We start from the raw sequence: 18,507 nt of genomic DNA on the forward strand, positions 1-18,507 counted from the left end.
TACAGTTTTGATGTACACAATTTTATATATCAGGATTACATATAAAAATCTTATTCATAATTTTGATTATTGGTTTTTAGGTCCTAAATTTTCATATAAGCTAATTTATGATACTGTTATTTAAAATTAGTTCTTTAATATGTCCCAAAATGCACTATAAATTCATAAAGAAATTTTAATAAATGAGGTATTTTAGATCAATTTTCCTACTTCAAATATTGTCCCTTTTCCAAAGTATGTTCTCAAAACTCATTGCTGACTAAAATCATGTATATCAAAAAATGATCTTTATAATTAGGCTGTGTTGTAGTTTTATTTACTTATTAAAATAACTTTTTTTTTATCCTCACCTGAGGATATGTTTTTATTGATTTTAGAGAGAGAGGAGGGGAGAGGAAAGAGAGAAAGAGGGAAACATTGATGAGAGAGAAACATCAATCGGTCTCCTCCTATACCCACATTTGCACCCTGGCTGGGATGGAACCAACAACCTGGGTATGTGCCCTGGCCAGAAATCAAACCTGCAACCTTTCCTTGTGTGGGAAGATGCTCCAACCAACTGAGCCACACCAGTCAGGGGTGGCTGTTTTATAGTTTTAAATAAGTAGTCAATATTAACCACCTATCTAAAATAATTTTTAAATCCTTGTTATATTTTGAATCTGCATTTTGTTTTTAATTCCCAAAGATAAAGAACTGTATACTGACTTAATGACATATTTCACATATGTTAGATTAGAAAATACATAAAGGAAAAAATCCAAAATTCTTACCGCCCAGTGTTAACCACTGTAAATACACTTGTGAGAAATTTGTCATTCCAAATAATTTTATGTTAATGCATCATTGTCCTGATTTGCTGGTTAATACTCAGTTTTATGGAAAACCCTAAACTATTTAATTAATAATTTACTTTTGGACACTAAAGTTCTATTGAAAATTCATTTATGAATACGCTTAAATTTCTTTGCATAATTAGTTTTCTTAGATAAACTTGCAAAGTGGGATTACTGAATATAAGTGTGGGACTGGAGTATATTATGACTGTTTCCTATATTATATTAGATCATGGAGTCCTCAGCTCAGTCTTCTGGAGACCATCAGGAACAGCATGTCTCAATCCAAGAAATGCAGGAGCTCAAAGAAACACTTAACCAAGCTGAAACAAAGTCAAAATCACTTGAGAGTCAAGTAGAGAATCTGCAGAAGGTATGAGTGTGAAATAGTGGAAGGTGCACGTCCCATTTTTTTCCTTGTTGAATACCTAAAGAAACAATGCAATATTATTCAGTCATAAAAAGGAATTTTAGAAAGAAATATATCTTAAACACTGACACTTTCTCATCATATGGATGTGTATTTTATCCTTTTTACTTTGAATAACTCATGTATGAAAGTAGTATCAAATTATCTTCAAGTGTTCACTTACTTGGTTTGACCAGCATTTTATATTTATACTTCCATTTAACCTAAAGCAAAATAATGTTTTACATTTTAAGTCTGTAGTCCATACAGTTTATATTGATTTGATTGCTTTACCTAGTAAATACTTGGTTTTCTTTTAAAAGACATTATCTGAAAAAGAGACAGAAGCAAGAAATCTCCAGGAACAGACTGGGCAGCTTCAATCCGAACTTGCACGACTTCGTCAGGATCTTCAAGATAGAACCACACAGGAAGAGCAGCTCCGGCAGCAGATAACTGAAAAAGAAGAAAAGACAAGAAAGGCTATTGTAGCAGCAAAATCAAAGATTGCGCATTTAGCTGGTAAATTACTATATATATTAGGTTTCTTTAGTTAAACACAAGATAAGAGCAATCTTAATTTTTAAGTGATGAGGATGTCCTTAATATAGAAAGTCTTTCTTGTTAACTGGTAATGAATAGATAGGGAGTACTTGCTATCTTTCTGCTTTAGTGTGTAACTGTTATGACCTTTTGATGGAGATCCTTTGGGGCCACTGTATTGTCCTAAGGCCCTCTGTAAACTCCTAGACAGCATTGGATCTTACCAGCCCAGGGATTTTTCTGTACCTCACTTCACTGAGGACCCCTCTAGTATAGCTCTTCAGGGAAAATACCATGTCAAAATATCATCTCAAGTTAAGGAGGAGCCCTAAGTTGCAATACACGGGGTCTTTCTGTGCCTTGCTTGCCAGACTGCTTAGTAGGTAAATAAAATGCCAAATTAGTTAGGTTTTATTATGAGCAATTTTTTAATCTCTAAGATAGTGTCCCAGCAACAAATAAGATAAAAAAATAGTTAATTATTTTTTAGCATATACAATAGGTTATATGAAATGAAAGCTTTGCAATTTATAATTGTACTTATAACACATTGAAAATTTTTTTTAGAATCTTACTGATTTTTTTACAGAGAGGAAGGGAGAGAGAGAGAGAGAGTTAGAAACATCGATGAGAGAGAAACATTGATCAGCTGCCTCCTGCACACCTCCTATTGGGGATGTGCCCGCAACCAAGGTACATGCCCTTGACTGGAATCGAACCTGGAACCTTTCAGTCCGCAGGCTGACGCTCTATCCACTGAGCCAAACTGGTTAGGCCACATTGAAATATTAATGGCCATATAAAAGGACTTTTGCTGGCTATAGTTTATGGTGGATCCTTTATATTTTTGAGATCTTTGCTAGGAAGAGTAACATGTTTTTTATATTGGAATAAGTATATTTTATACTGGAGTAATAAATACAGATATGTTTAGAATTTTTGCCTGTTGAGATATATGTGTATCAGAATTATTGTAAATGTAAAAGTTTAGGAATAGAATCTTACTAGTATATGACCTTTGAGTATCTATTAAGCATTTAAATATTCTTTATTTCCAGTGTTTGGAATAATATTAATAGAATCACGATTACTTCTTTAGGTGTAAAAGAGCAGCTAACTAAAGAAAATGAGGAGCTTAAACAAAGGAACGGAGCTTTAGATCAGCAGAAAGATGAATTAGATGTTCGTATGACTGCTCTTAAGTCCCAATATGAAGGTCGAATTAGTCGCTTGGAAAGAGAACTCAGGGAGCATCAAGAGAGGCACCTTGAGCAGAGAGATGAGCCTCAAGAACCTACTAATAAGGTGATTATCTAATTCTATACATTTTACTTGAAGGTACCTGGTGATTGAGGAGCCCTTGGAGTGAATTTTAGCTAAGCCAAGAATACAGAGAGTATTAACAAAAGTAAAACATTCTGATGACATTTTTTAGTACAGCGGTTCTCAACCTGTGGGTCGCAAGCCCTTTGGCGGTCGAACAACCCTTTCACAGGGGTCGCCTAAGACCATCCTGCATATCAGATATTTACATTACGATTCATAACAGTAGCAACATTACAGTTATGAAGTAGCAATGAAAATAATTTTATGGTTGGGTCACAACATGAGGAAATGTATTTAAAGGGCCAGAAGGTTGAGAACCACTGTTTTAGTGGAATCTTGTGGGATAGGCACAGTAATCCATAGTCTTCTTTTTGTATAGGTCCCAGAACAGCAAAGACAGATAACACTGAAAACAACTCCAGCTTCTGGTGAAAGAGGAATGTGAGTTTTAATCTTTTTATAGTCTATCTGTTTTTCTTTTTAAGTTCAGGAAAGATTTGGTGATCTTTGGGGAGAAAAATCTGTATCTATTACAAAAGTATGTCCCATTAGGTAGAGCTTTGTGACAAAGAAAACATCTTTCATCTTTTAGTTTGTAATTGACATCTAAGATAGGCTACCAATTTTCCCTGTCATGTTAAGGATACCAATACAAGAGGCTGGGCTGAAACTTAGGTAAAGTGGTTAACTGTTGGATACATTTCACACTGTCAGGATGCACCACTGCAAAGTATTTCTTGCACAGATTTTAATGCTTAAATTTAAAACCTCTTCAATAAGAGTTTTGAAAAGTTTAGTGAAAAAAATGTATAGAACTGTATTTACTGACTCTTTAAAATTGTTTTTTAATCCGCCAAAAGTCTACCCAAAGCAGTGTTAGGAAAAAGAGAATTAGTAAGGTCTGAATACAAATTAAGGTCATATTTGTTGAACACTCACTTCAGAAAATATATGTGCTTTGATTTTGATAGAGTGTATGTGCTTTATAAACAATATTTATAGTAATTCAATGATTCTTGTATTTTCCCCTTTATAAGTGCCAGCACATCAGATCCACCAACAGCTAATATCAAGCCAACTCCTGTTGTGTCTACTCCAAGTAAAGTGACAGCTGCAGCTATGGCTGGGAATAAGTCAACACCCAGGGCTAGTATACGCCCAATGGTCACACCTGCAACTGTTACAAACCCTACTACGACCCCAACAGCCACAGTGATGCCCACTACACAAGTGGAATCACAAGAAGGTAAATAAAATAATACAGATATGAGTGACCTGGTTGCTTATTTAGATTTACTGTGAGAAGATGACAATAACTTTAAGGATAAATGAGGCTTCCACTAAAGCTAAAGTCAGACATGTAATAAAAGTGGGCAGTTAATAGTTTCAAGTGATACCTCTCTGGACACTTGTTAATGCAACAAATTTCCTCCCTCCCTTCTTGCTTTGTTGTGTTTTGAAAGAAGGGGGAAACTTAACCCGATAAGTATATGGCATGTTTTTCCAGGACCAAAATTTTCACTTATTATCTTAAGGCACTTTTTAAAAATATATGTTTTCATTGATTTCAGAGCGAAAGGAAGGGAAAGAGAGAGAGAAGCACCAATGGTAGAGAATTGGCTGCCTCCTGCACGGCCTCTACTGGGAATCGAGCCCACAACCCAGGCATGTGCCCTGACTGGGAATCGAACCAGCAACCTCTCAGTGCAAGGAGCGATGTCCATCTAACTGAGCCACACCGGCCAGGGCAAATTTTCACTTTTAAGAACTAAGAAATATGATACAAAATCCACTTTGGAAAACCATACTAAGTCACTGGTTGAACCCAAACATCACTTTTTTGTTGAAATTTTCTGATCTCTTCATGGCTTTGCTTTGTTCCCATGACACTTTCCTATTCACTACAGCAGTTACAATTCAGTTAAATACATACCTTTTTATTCCACTAGATTGATTTCTTAAAGGGCAAGAATTTTCATTATTTAATCCTTTTATCCAACCTCAAGATAGGTAGGTGTTTAGTAAAACTTTACTGAATGCAATTTTCTTGGCTTCTTGTCTAAACAAAATGATGCTTAGTAAATACTCATATTTGACGCTGGCTTTTAAATTTCATTTATTTTATACTAGAGGCCTGGTGCACGAAATTCGTGAGTGGGGGGCGGGGTGGGGGGCGGGGGGGGGTCCCCGGGGGGGGTCCCCTCCACCCAGCCTGCACCCTCTCCAATCCGGGATCCCTCTTAGAATCCTGGACCACTGGCTCCTAACTGCTCGCCTGCCAGCCTGATCACCCCTAACTGTCTCTGCCTGCTGGCCTGATCACAGCCCCCAAATACCACCACCCCCCCACCCCGGTCTGGTTGCCCCATGCAGCCTGCTGCTCAGTCGTTTGGTCATCCCTCACTAACCCCCCTGCCGGCCTGGTCGCCCCACGCAGCCTGTTCGGTCGTCTTAGGTTGCGATGGTCGCTTAGGCTTTTATATAGATAGATAATTTAAATAGAATGATAGATCAAAAATTGTTTCAGATATTTAATTCAACTACCTATCAGTTCCATAGGCAGTACAAAAAGCCTAATACATTGCCTTTACTCTCTGTTTTTGTCACCTATAACACAGAATAGGGAGGATAATTCCAGCTTTGATAAGATTTATATTAAGTATTATAATTACTTTTCAGCTATGCAATCCGAAGGGCCTGTGGAACATGTTCCAGTTTTTGGAAGCACAAGTGGATCTGTTCGTTCTACGAGTCCTAATGTCCAGCCTTCTATCCCTCAGTCCATTTTAACTGTTCAGCAGCAAACACAGGCTACAGCTTTTGTGCAACCCACTCAACAGAGTCATCCTCAGATTGAGCCTGCAAATCAAGAGCTCTCCCCAAACATAGTAGAGGTGGTTCAGAGTTCGCCGGTTGAGCGGCCATCTACTTCCACAGCAGTATTTGGCACTGGTAAGATTAATTTTAAAATGAAGTTATAATAGGCCTTTATGCTTGTACTTTCTTGGATAAAATACATTCTCTTGAGTATTCTTTGTACATACTTGTTTTCTGCCGGGTATTAGAGTGGATGAATGTATTCCCAACATTTTACGTCAAGTTTAGTTTTTAAAATTAACTTTGTCTAAATTGAGTTATCATGCTCTAATTCAAGATTTAAATTATGTAATTTCAAAGTTTCAGCTACCCCAGGTTCTTCTTTGCCAAAGCGTACACGTGAAGAGGAAGAGGAGAGCACCATAGAAGCGTCAGACCAGGTCTCTGATGATACAGTGGAAATGCCTCTTCCAAAGAAATTGAAAACTGTTACACCTGTAGCAACTGAGGTGTGTAAAGGTCTTTCTGTTTATTTTCTTTCCATACAGTTAAGGTATTCTTTCAGTTACAGCATTATTAGGTGAATAGACCTTTGGGGTCCTAAATCCAGAAAACTTTCTTAATTTACTGCAAAGTTTCCACTGGCATTTCAGGTATTGTTACTGTTGCCAACAGTGTTTTATATTCTTTACATATCTTTGATTAAATTAGTTCCCTTTTCAATTTTAAAAATACAGCTACAAAACATAATTTGAATTCCCTTTCAATGTTGTTTTTTTTTAATTCAAAGAATAACGGTATGTATAATCTTGTGCACATTTTAAACTGTTACCTGCTATCTTTTTCTCAGATTAACCAAAATTATAGTTTTCTTTTTTGAGGATAAATTGTAATGAATTATATTACTATCAAACATTGAGACTACTAAATTTCATGAGCATGTATTTAATTAATGCTCATAAGACTTACTTTCTATTACTGAAGATAAGGTAATATAAGTAGGTATAAGTGAACATTTCTGTTGTACAGTTTTATAAAATGACAAGTGAGTTTTATTTTATTGGGAGAACTAGTTTAATGCATTATCTCATGAACAGATGTTACTAACACTTGTATGTCGTGATTCAGGAAGAAGTTATGGCAGAAGAAAGTACTGATGGAGAGGTAGAGACTCAAGTATACAACCAAGATTCTCAAGATTCCCTTGGAGAAGTAAGTAAAACATTGAAAGTAACAAATTGTTGCTTTTAATGAATGAAATTAGCTTTGACAATTGAATCATTATTTGGACTTTTTTAATTGGTTGCTTTCATATCTAGTGAAATATTAGAATTGCCAATGCAATTTCTGCTTTCTTTTACTCCTGATTGGTGTAATGCCTTCTAAACTTTATTGAAGAAATGTTTTGTTTATACTTAGCACAGATTTTCCATGCTAATAGTCCTAGTGAGTAAAGACTATCCACTTAGTTATTTTGGAAGGACGAGTGCTGATTGAGTCTTTAGTTAACCCATGATGTCCAGTATGGTGGCCCTCTATTGCTTCCCTTACTGAATTAATTAATCCATGACAGGAAATGCATTTATACACTTACTCATTTTTTGAACTTTGATTGAGACCTCTGCAGAGACAACCTCACTGGTGGAAATGCATAGACTGAAGTAGCAAAGCGCTGAGTTCCATTCCTAACTCTACTACTTAGAAGCTGTGGGACTATAAGCAAGTTGTTCATTCTCTCGATAAGCCTCAATTTTCTCATCTGTTGGACTAATATAACATAACTTTTAGCTTTGAAAAATACCTAAAGTGATATCTGCCACATATTAGGCACTCAAAGTTGATTTCTTTTCTTCCATCCTTTTGCCCCACATATTGAGAATTCATAATATAGTAATCCTCACAGAACTCATTACTATAAGCCTAGTGTTGTTTCTAAGAAATTTGCATTTATTAATTTAATCCTCAAACCAACCCTATTTTATATGTGGAAAAAACCCAATTCCCAGATAAGTCATATACCCAAGTTCTCACAGCATTAAAGCTGGGATTCGAAGAGGGTATCTATTAATCTTGAAACAATATTTTCTGCCTGGATAAATTTTCAGGATCATTTTATTCTAAAATTATTTTATCTGTATAGAATAAAGGAATTATCTTAAGCTAATCATAAGAAACCATAGATTGTAAGTAAATTTTAGTTTCTTAGCTGCATTAATTTTTTAAGTTACTTTTTCCAGTTTTCTTTGGCTAAAAACATGAAGCTAAACCTTTAGGATGAATACATAGCACTCTAAATTACATCTTTTTCATGTATTTTTCAGCGAATATCATCTGAAGAGCATAACAATTGTGAAATTAAAAGATGTGAATTTCTATTTTATTGTCAGATTTGTTTAAATTATACTAAAATCTCTGCAAAGTTTTTCCTTATGATTAGCAAAATGGCCTATGACTCAAAAGTGCCATTTGGTTTTTCATTCTGCCTTGTAGCACTGTCTACTAAATGTGTAATTGTTTATTTTTCTGATTTTCTGGCAGTGAAGCAGATGTTCCTGATAAGTGTTGCTTTTCTTAAAAAGCATGTCACTTTTAGGCCCATTTTTATTATATCATGACTTCACTCTTTTTTCCGTTACAGTAAACATAATCTTTATGAATGATTTTGTTTATAAACATTGTTTCTGGCTTGTATAAAAAATAGATTTTACTGAGTGTTTAAACAGGAGACATTTCATTTTTTATAATAAAAATAAAAAGTAAAGTTAAAATTAGTTTATTTGAGCAGCTAGCAAAATGGAATTGAGGAAAGAGATTAAGCAAATAATTATTTTTAAATCTAATATCTTAAATGTGGTTTGAAGAGTTAGGATAGTCAGAGTTTGGAGGGTAGTAGAAGTGTCTTTGTAAAAAGACAATCCTATATAATAAAAGGGTAATATGCAAACTGACCCTAACAGCAGAACGACTAGGAATGACTGGCCACTATGACACACACTGACCACCAGGGGGCAGACGCTCAATGCAGGAGCTGCCCCCTGGTGGTCAGTGTGCTCCCACAGGGGGAGCTCTGCTCAGCCACAAGCCAAGCTGACAGCTGCCAGTACAGTGGTGGTGGTGGTGGTGGTGGTGGGAGCCTCTCCCGCCTCCTCAGCAGCGCTAAGGATGTCCGACTGCAGCTTATGCCTGCTCCCTGCTGGCAAGTGGACATCCCCCTAGGGCTGCCAGAAGTATGTCTGATTGCCAGCTTAGGCCCAATCCCCCAGGGAGCAGGCCTAAGCCAGCAAGTGGTCATCCCCCGAGGGGTCCCAGACTGCAAGAGGGCACAGGCCGGGCTGAAGTAACCCCCCCCTCCCCCCGAGTGCACAAATTTTTGTGCACTGGGCCTCTAGTAATAATAATAATACCTTATTTAGTGTATTTTCCAGACTATTTCAGGTTTGGGGGGGGGAAAATTAGGTTGCAGAATATTTGCTTAATCTGTACATTGATTACATGTTAAAATAATGTTTTGGCTCTGTTAAGTATATTGTTAAAATTGATTTCCCCTATGTCTCATCTTTTTAAATGACTACTAGAAAATTTTAAATTGCATATGTGAATCACACTGTGACTTGTTAAATTTCTGTTGGACAACACTAATCTTACAATACCATGTTAGTAGTTTTGACACACATCTGTATATTTTGTGTGTGTGTATTATAAATTATTATTTTTACTTGATTTTAGAGAGGAAGGGGGAGAGAGAGAGAGAGAGAGAGAGACATGAACAGGAGATACATTGATCAGTTGCCTCCCAAAGCTCCCCAACTGGGGATCAAACCCGCAACCTAGGTATGTACCCTGACTGGGAGTTGAACCCTGGACTTTCTAGTGCATGGGACGATGTTCTAACCAACTGATCCACACTGGCCAGGGCTATTTTTTTTTCTTCTTTTTTATTTGAGTATTACCCAATGAGACTTATAATAATTCCTCTATCAGAAGACAATAAAGAAACTCAAAGGTTAATCTTTTATTTGTTTTTAAAATTCTTTTGAAAACCATGTTTTAAAAAATAAAATGCTCGTAACAAATATGTGTTCTTTAGTTTTTCCTTGGATCTGTGGTATGTTACTGATAGATTTAGGTATATTCAGCTTTTTATAAATTTTTAACTTTTAAAGGGAGTCACCCAGGCAGATTATACTCCAATGGAAGACAGTGAAGAAACCTCTCAATCTTTACAAATAGACCTTGGAGCCCTTCAGTCAGATCAGCAAACAACTTCATCCCAAGATGGTCAAGGCAAAGGAGATGATGTCATTGTAATTGACAGTGATGATGAAGAAGAGGATGATGATGAAAATGATGGAGATCATGAGGTTTGAAATCATCCATTGTTTTTGTTTTTAATTTATCTTTATTGTTCAAAGTATTACATATGTCCCCGTTCTCTCCCCCCCCCCTCCCCCCTTCACTACCTCTGGCCCACACCTTTCCCTCCTCCAGGTCTATCACACTGTTGTTTATGTCCATGGGTTGTGCATATTGCATATAAGTTCTTTGAAATGCTGAAATCATCCAGGCTACTAATGCATCAAACAATAAATTCTGATTTTCTGTCAGTATGAATCAGTGATTTTGCTTTTTCTTTTACCGTGATTAGCTCCTAAATTAACATTTTATAGTGAAATTGAGTGTAGAACAGTGATGGAAAACCCATTTGTTTTTTAAATGATTGCTAAGCACTTTAGGATTTGTTAGATTAGTTAGACTTAATCTTAAATCTTACTGATGAGTGACTGGATTTAATTGTAAGATCTGTGGTTTCTAGAAATAACAGAAGAAACTCTTTTTTCCCTCATGGAACCCCGTAGTCCTTTTCAAAAGAAAATGAGATATAATAATTGAGACATATTTTCAGTGACACTTTGTGTTTTATTTTGAGAGTTAATCCTATTTGATAGCTTCACATTTCAGATTCTGTTATTAATCAAACACTGTGTTTTAAAACCTCATACTAAAGCATAATTTCATCTGTCTTCAGTGCCAATACTAAATTTAGAATTAAAGTGGACCACTTGACACCTTGTGGACATCCAGGAGCTTTAATCATTGAACTGATTAGATTCAGAATTGATTGTGATTGTACTACTACTGATAAACTTCACAGTTGCTTCCACTGAACTAATCCCATAGCAACTCCTGTACCCTGATCAACAACATGCCACATAAATTTCTAAGTATGTTATCAAGATGTGCAGAACATGTGTGCCATATCCTAGATCTTTATTTATATGTAGGGTTTTTTTAAATAGGATTATGAAGAAGATGAGGAAGATGATGATGATGATGAAGATGACACTGGGATGGGAGACGAGGGTGATGATAGTAATGAAGGCACCGGTAGTGCAGATGGCAATGATGGATATGAAGCTGATGATGCTGAGGTAACCGGTTAGAATTTTGACCATCCATTTTAAGGACTTCTTCAAAAAAATTTACTGTTCTCCAAGGGTATTAAAAGGTCGCTATTAGAACACTGCAACTTTTTATACCTTTGGGTTTGTTTCTACACCTTTTGTATAGCTCACTACAACTTTTTATACCTTTGGGTTTGTTTCTACACCTTTTGTATAGCTGATTAATATTTCTTAAGACAATTATATTTAATTTGCACTTAGTATTTATATTTTGTTTTTAGGGTGGTGATGGGACTGATCCAGGAACAGAAACAGAAGAAAGTATGGGTGGAGGTGAAAGTAATCAGAGAGCTGCTGATTCTCAAAATAGTGGTGAGATTTTTAGTCTTTTTCATTGAAGATTCTGATAATATTTTCTAAATTAAGATTGCATTTAATTATCACATATGTCATAAAACTTGGTTAGTAAATTGGCAAGCTAAAGATTTATGCTTGTCCTAGCTTTGTCATGTTACTCTGTCATAAAGTCTGCTATATTTATACCTATAAAGTGCAGACATTATATTATCTTTTCTACCTCATTGGACTACTGTAAGGTTAAAACATTGAAACCTATAAAATATTACAAATACCGTGTGTTGCTGCTGTTCTTGTTAAGTGAAAAAATTAAATCAGGGACTTCTAACAGCAGTTCACAACTAGAAGAGGTCAGTCTAACAAGCTACATGTTTCAAGAGTGTGGGTATTGGAGCTTCGCAATATTAATATTGTCTGCTTATCCAATGAATAAAAGACTTTTGACCAATATAGCATGCTTTTTGTTAAATTTTTGAAAGGATGAGTTCTGGAGGGCCAGTGAAATGTAGGCAGTAAAGGATTATGAGATTCATAGAAAAAAATTTAGAATCATTTTAAAAAATTGGTGATCATCTAGTATTAATATCCTGGTTTTATAGATAATATTAAGCCAAAATCATGAGTACCAGTATAATAAAAAACTTACATATTTAGCCTAATGAAAAACAGTGTCTCTGAGTTTTCATATAGACCTACGTGTTTTAAAGTTCAAGGTATATGCTCATTTGAATTATGGAAATTAAGGACGGGCCACTTTCCATTTTAAATTTTTAGGAGAAAAATAAACTAATGACTATTAACCATATAATGAAGAATAGTATTTAAGTGATGAGGTAGGATAAGTATCATTAATCTTAGGTAATATACATTTTATAAAACATTTGTAGATTTAAGATACATCTTTTGTATAGTTGGGATAAAGAGGGATTTTTAAAATTTATTTATGTATTTATTTATTTATTGCCTTATTGCTGAAACCCCTGGTGCTTTGAATGGCCAAAATTCACAATGTCAGAATTCAGGGTGAGGAAAAGTTTATTGATGGAGAAGGAGAAGATGGGAGACCTAATGGTACCTTAGATCCATCTTGCTCGCTGAACTAAGTTTAGGGGCTGGGGGAATTGGTATGTGGAAGCACTGACAGGGCAAGTTTTAACTGGAGGACCTTGGAACTTAGCCATTTATGGTAAAGGGGTGAACAAGACAGGATCTTCCTGGACAAGGGACCCTTGGCATCGGGAAGGATTACAGTGTTCAAGTTCTGGTCCTATGGTGGGGAGTGAGACTTTGGTTCCAGGTGCAGCTGAAGGTCAAAGTTTCCTTGTTTATGCTTCATCTGTAATTTGTGGTTTTGGTCTGTTGTTTCTGAAAAGCACTGTAGTGTTTTGTTAAACAGAATAGGACCATGTTTCTGTGGTTACAAATTCCCCCTTTTTGTTGTTCATTCCTTAATCTTGAAAATAGAGCAACCAAAAGTCCAGGTTCAATTAAGAGGGAGGATTAGCTGTCCAGCTTTTACTCCTGTCAGTTCCATGATGGTCCCTTAGCCTTAGAGGGGACATGCACGGTGTTCACTTTACAAGCAGAGACCACAGCAATGGTAGAGGTAGCAGCAGGCCAGGATACCTGTACTCTAATGAGATAAAGAATAAAGTAACTTTTGTTATTATGTCCTCAAACCATGATGAGCTGGCAAGGTTCAGGAAAAGGGCAATTTTAGTTCTTAATGATTTCAAGTCACTACAAGGATTCAGCATCCAGTCCAGTTTACAAGTAGCAAACAAAACTCAAAAGACCATGGACAGCGCTAGAATCTAACATCCACAAGGGTATATTGTAGTTCTAATTGAAACATAATTTTCTCTCTAAAATCACCCTGATTTTTACCAAGATAGCCAAATTAATACTAGTGTATCTGCAAAATAAATCTAGTGTCAATAAACTTGGCCTGTCTATTTGTCTAACTGCAGCAAGAATAGTAATTAATCATAGAAGTACCATTAAATGTGCTTTGCTGGAATTTTCCTACGGAATATTCAGATTGAACTTTAGCCTCTCAAGACTAAGAAGCCATAAACTAATGAATATTAACCATATAATGAAGAATAGTTTTTAAGAGATGAGGTAGGGACCAAAGTTCATGCCCCTGGTGCTTTGAATGGGCAAAATTCAAACTGTCAAACTTCTGCAGTACCTATAGATTTTGGTGAATTCCTCTGTTAAGGTTTCCAACATATTCTGAGGTTCTTTCTTTGCATCTCCCAAGAAGTAACCTTAGTTCCTCACCTGGTAAGACTGCTGTGAACCATGTAAACAAAGTATCAGGCTATTTTCCCAAAGGGTTTTTTATTGGCTTCAAAAGTCAATCTTAACTCCTCAAAGATTTCTGGTCACATCTGTATCTGCCTGTCTCTCTGAAACATAACTTTTCAGTCAAAGCCTTGGTAATAAAACCAGTTTCCAGTTGTATCCCGTTATAAAGAAAACATTATTATTGAACTTTGGCAAATAATCACTTTGCCGTGAAAATAAAAACACTCTTTGGAAGATTCTAGATTCTGGTGGGATCCAGTAGGGAGAAAAAGATGTTTCAATTCTGCTACGAGATATAGTTTACCAAATAGCTCAGTCATTGGTAAACACATTTCCTTTTATTTGGAAAACAAAAGATTAAAGAAGTCAACAATTTCAAATGAAAACGTCATAAAAATTGTAACCATTCTCATCAGTTCATTCAGTTCTATGAAATTGAACTTGTTCTGCTTGAATCCAGTTTTTCCTGTTAATGGCAAGGTTGTCTTTCAGAGTTCATATGGCTTGCTCAGTAAAGTGGGTATCTCAGTCACTAGAGATTGTGTAAGGTAGACCCCAAGTGGGAAACACATTTTCTAACAGTTTCTTTGCCTTTGTAAAGGCATCAACCTTTTGGCAGGAGAAAGCTTCAACTCATCCAGATTACATACACATAAAAAGAAGAACATGTTGATAACCGAAACTTAAGTGGTAGTTGAATGAAGTTGAAATTAATTGTACCATGGTGGATGAAGGCATGGAAAAAAATGCCAGGGAGCTGAAGTAACCAGTGACCGTCTTGGGTTTCCCATAGCCCCAACTATTCATTTAATGTACAATCATTGTTTACCCATATTTATGTTACCCATGTAATTTCAACACACCAGAATAAGCCTAGTTTAATATTTCTCTTTTGTAAGGAGAGAAAACAAATCTTTTGAGATGTTTCAGGGGCATTTACCTATAATTTAAATTTGGGGACGTTTGTCAAAATACATCAAAAGATGTGGACATTTGACTAAATAAGATCATAAGCCATTATGAAGCAACTAGAGGCCCAGTGCACGAATTCGTGCACCAGTGGGTCCCGAAATCTCCAAGGGGTCCCAGATTGCGAGCGGGTGCAGGCCAGGCTGAGGGACCCCACGGTGCACAATTGGGTCCAGGGAGAGATGCAAGAGGTTGGCCATTCGAGGAGGGCCCCCGGGAGGGCTCCAGGGCATGTCCGGCCTGTCATGCTCAGTCCTGATTGGCCGGACCCCAGCAGCAAGCTAACCTACTAGTTGGAGCGTCTGCCCCCTGGTGGTCAGTGTACTTCATAGTGAGCAGTTGAGTGGCCTTAATATATCATTAGCATATTACACTTTGGTTGGTTGAATGGCCGACCAGTGGACCGGTCACTTAGCATATTAGGCTTTTATTATATAGGATACTTAATTATACATTTAAAGAAAAATACATGCATACGGCCCTTACAACACAAGCACCATAGTGACAAGTACTGACCTCAGGAGAGCTCTGGCTGAAACAACCCTTATTTCACTGTTTCTTTAGGAAAATATATTCTAACTTTCAAGTAACATGATTTTGCTCTGGAAGATAATCTATTCTTAGTGCTCACAATAAGAAAATATGTACATTTTTCTTTGTCATAAAGGTGAGTGTCTTATTTTGGAGCCTTCTCCCAATTTCCGATAAAGTTCCGTAAATTCTGAAAGAAAAAGAAAAAATGCTGTTTACATAGCAAAACTTTAGTTCTTACTGTTTAGGAGATTTAGTTTTCTTAAGTAATCAAATACCTAATTAAGACAAACACAAAATTATTTTGATAAAGCACAGAATATTTGCTTTCTAGGCAGAAAACTTTTTCAGTTTCAGTAACAGATCAGTAGTTCCTTTTTCAGTGGAGAGAAATCTAACTCCAATTTTGTATCAGCTTACTTATTGGAGTAATAAACACAGAATAAAAATATTTAATTCTGTTGATTCTAAAGATATGCCTATTTAACCAAACCCATTTAAAACCAACTTTAATATCAAATATTTCTTTAGATTATGTGATTCTGAAGAGCATTTGGGTTAGTCTGTTGTTTTTTTGAGAATTCTCATATAAGCACTTGTTTGTTTAAGCCAATTTAATATAAATTAGCAATACCATACAGGGTAGAAATATCCTATATCTAGAACAAACATATAGTGATGTACATAAACATACAGACCAATGGAGACAAATCTCATAGCTTTCATTTTATTTATTTTTAAATCTTTATTGTTGAGGGTATTACAGATGTCTCCCTTTTTCCCCCCTGAATTGTCCCCCTCCACCAGGTTCCCTCTCCGCCCCAGGCCTTCACCACCCTATTGTCTGTGTCCATAGGGAATTAATATATATGCATGTAAGATCTTTGCCTAATCTCTTACCATCCCCCTTCCTGACCCCTTCTCTCCGAGATTTGTCAGTCTATTTCCATGCCTCTGATTCTATTGTATTTACCAGTTTATTCTGTACATTAGATTTCTTACTCGTTTGATTTTTAGATTCAGTTGTTATGTATTTATTGCCTCTTTATTGTTCATATTTTTTATCTTTTTCTTTTTCTTCTTCCTCTTTCTCTTCTTAAAAGAATACCCTTCAACATTTCATGTAACACTGATTTGGTGGTGATGAACTCCTTTAGCTTTTTCTTGTCTGTGAAGCTCTTTACCTGACCTTCAATTCTAAGTGTTAGCTTTGCTGGTTCTAGGTCCTTATTATTCATCACTTTGAATATTTCTTGCCACTCCCTTTTGGCCTGCAAAGTTTCTGTTGAGAAATCACCTGACAGTCAGATGGGTGCTCCCTAGTAAGGTAACTAACTGCTTTTCTCTTGATGCTTTTAAGATTTTTCTCTTTGTCTTTAGCCCTTGGCATTTTAATTATGATGTGTCTCAGTGTGGGCCTCTTTGGGTTTCTCTTGTTTGGAACTCTGTGCTTGCTGGACTTATAAGTCTTTTTCTTTCACCAGGTAGGGGAAGTTTTCTGTTATTATTTCTTCGAATAAACTTTCAATATCTTGCTCTCTCTCTCCTCCTCGTGGCACCCCCATAATGCAAATGTTGGTATACTTAAAGTTGTCCCAGAGACTCCTTACAGTATCTTCATATTTCTTTTTCGTTTTTCTTTTTGCTCCACTGATTGGGTGTTTTTTGCTTCCTCATTTCCAAATCATTGATTTGATTCTTGGAATTGTCTACTATTGAATCCCTACAAATTATTATTTATTTCAGTTAGTGTATGCTTTATTTCTGGCTCATCCTTTTTCATGTCTTTGGCATTCTTACTAAGATCCTTCAAGGTCTCATTATGTCCCTTGAAGCTCTGTTTGAGTCCCTTAAAGCTCTCATTAAGATCCTTGAGTAACGATGTAACCATGGTTTTGAACTTGGTATCCAATAGTTTGTTTGCTTCCATTTCTTTCATTTGTAACATGTTTCTTTGTTTACATATTTTGGCTGCTTCCCTGTTTTTATTTCTATGTATTAGGTAGAGCTGCCTAATTGGTAGAATTGCCTTGTGTAGTAGGTGTCCTGTAGGGCCCAGTGGCTCAGCCTCCCCAGTTACTTGAGCTGGGCACTCTAGGTATGCCCTTGTGTGGGCTGTGTGCACAGTCTTGTAGTTGGACCTTGATTGCTGTTGGCGTCACTGGGAGGAATTGACCTCCAGGCCAATTGGCTGTGAGTTCCAGCTGCAACTATAGTGGAAGAGCAGCTGTGCAGAAGACACCCCTATGGAGCAGGACTTGCTTCAGTGGTGCTTTGATGCTCACTGAGTCTGGCCCTTGAGTGTGTTGCTTGTGGATGTGTACAGTTAAAATCTGGTATGGTCTGAATCTGTCCAATGGGTGTACTGGCTCTGGGACCTCCTGGGAGGTGCAAAGTCAGCCACTTCCTGGGTCCACCTGGCAGGAGCTACAGAGAGGAAATCCTGTAGATGGCTGCTACTTGTATTGGACTTGAGAAGTGTCCGGGCAAGGCCCAGCTGTGAAGCAAGGCAGGCTGGTGCTAGTGCAGGGTCCTGGTTGGGCCTTTTATGTATAGGTTTGGTACACACTGACTCCACCTGCTGCTTATTTGAGAGATTTTAGGAAAATCTGAAGCCTGAGTCAGGACAGGCCATTCATATGGAAAAGCTGCTGCAAACAGCTTGGGTGGGGCTGCAAATTGGATGGCGTGGGGTCTCAGAGAATCACCAGGGCAGAGGGAACAGTGTGAGCCAAGCTGATGGAAACTCAGGGCTACCAGTCAGCTCTGAGATGGGGGAAGTCCCAGCACAGGAACAATGATCCCTGCAAGGACCCCCGTTTGGGGGAAAGCCACCCCCAAGTTCCTGCCCTGATGCCAGACAGTCCAGTTCCTTCCTGTATGTGTCTGGGTCTCCCAAAGCTACCCAACGCTAGAGATTGAGTCTGAGTAAGTTCATGCACTGGCCCTTTCGGGGAACACATGGGTCTCCAGCAGCCTCCATGTCACTCAGCCACAATCCCCA

General features: G+C 37.1%; 1 protein-coding gene across 8 annotated transcripts in view; it reads left to right on the top strand.

Moving 5' to 3' along the window:
* Positions 1–18,507, top strand: part of TPR (translocated promoter region, nuclear basket protein) — a 66,647-nt gene that overhangs the window by 35,566 nt on the left and 12,574 nt on the right. For 7 of the 8 annotated variants that reach the window (XM_036343545.1, XM_036343550.1, XM_036343546.1 and 4 more), the window contains 11 exons: positions 1,066–1,209; positions 1,569–1,767; positions 2,888–3,093; positions 3,494–3,555; positions 4,152–4,360; positions 5,794–6,066; positions 6,292–6,440; positions 7,060–7,143; positions 10,095–10,292; positions 11,229–11,360; positions 11,615–11,705. In XM_036343545.1, coding sequence (XP_036199438.1) covers positions 1,066–1,209; positions 1,569–1,767; positions 2,888–3,093; positions 3,494–3,555; positions 4,152–4,360; positions 5,794–6,066; positions 6,292–6,440; positions 7,060–7,143; positions 10,095–10,292; positions 11,229–11,360; positions 11,615–11,705 — 1,747 coding nt within the window. The remainder of the gene's footprint in view (positions 1–1,065; positions 1,210–1,568; positions 1,768–2,887; positions 3,094–3,493; positions 3,556–4,151; positions 4,361–5,793; positions 6,067–6,291; positions 6,441–7,059; positions 7,144–10,094; positions 10,293–11,228; positions 11,361–11,614; positions 11,706–18,507) is intronic. The other variant, XM_036343548.1, reaches the window with a different exon arrangement.

This window comes from Myotis myotis, unplaced genomic scaffold, assembly GCF_014108235.1.
Source record: "Myotis myotis isolate mMyoMyo1 unplaced genomic scaffold, mMyoMyo1.p scaffold_m19_p_18, whole genome shotgun sequence".
Lineage (NCBI taxonomy): Eukaryota > Metazoa > Chordata > Mammalia > Chiroptera > Vespertilionidae > Myotis > Myotis myotis.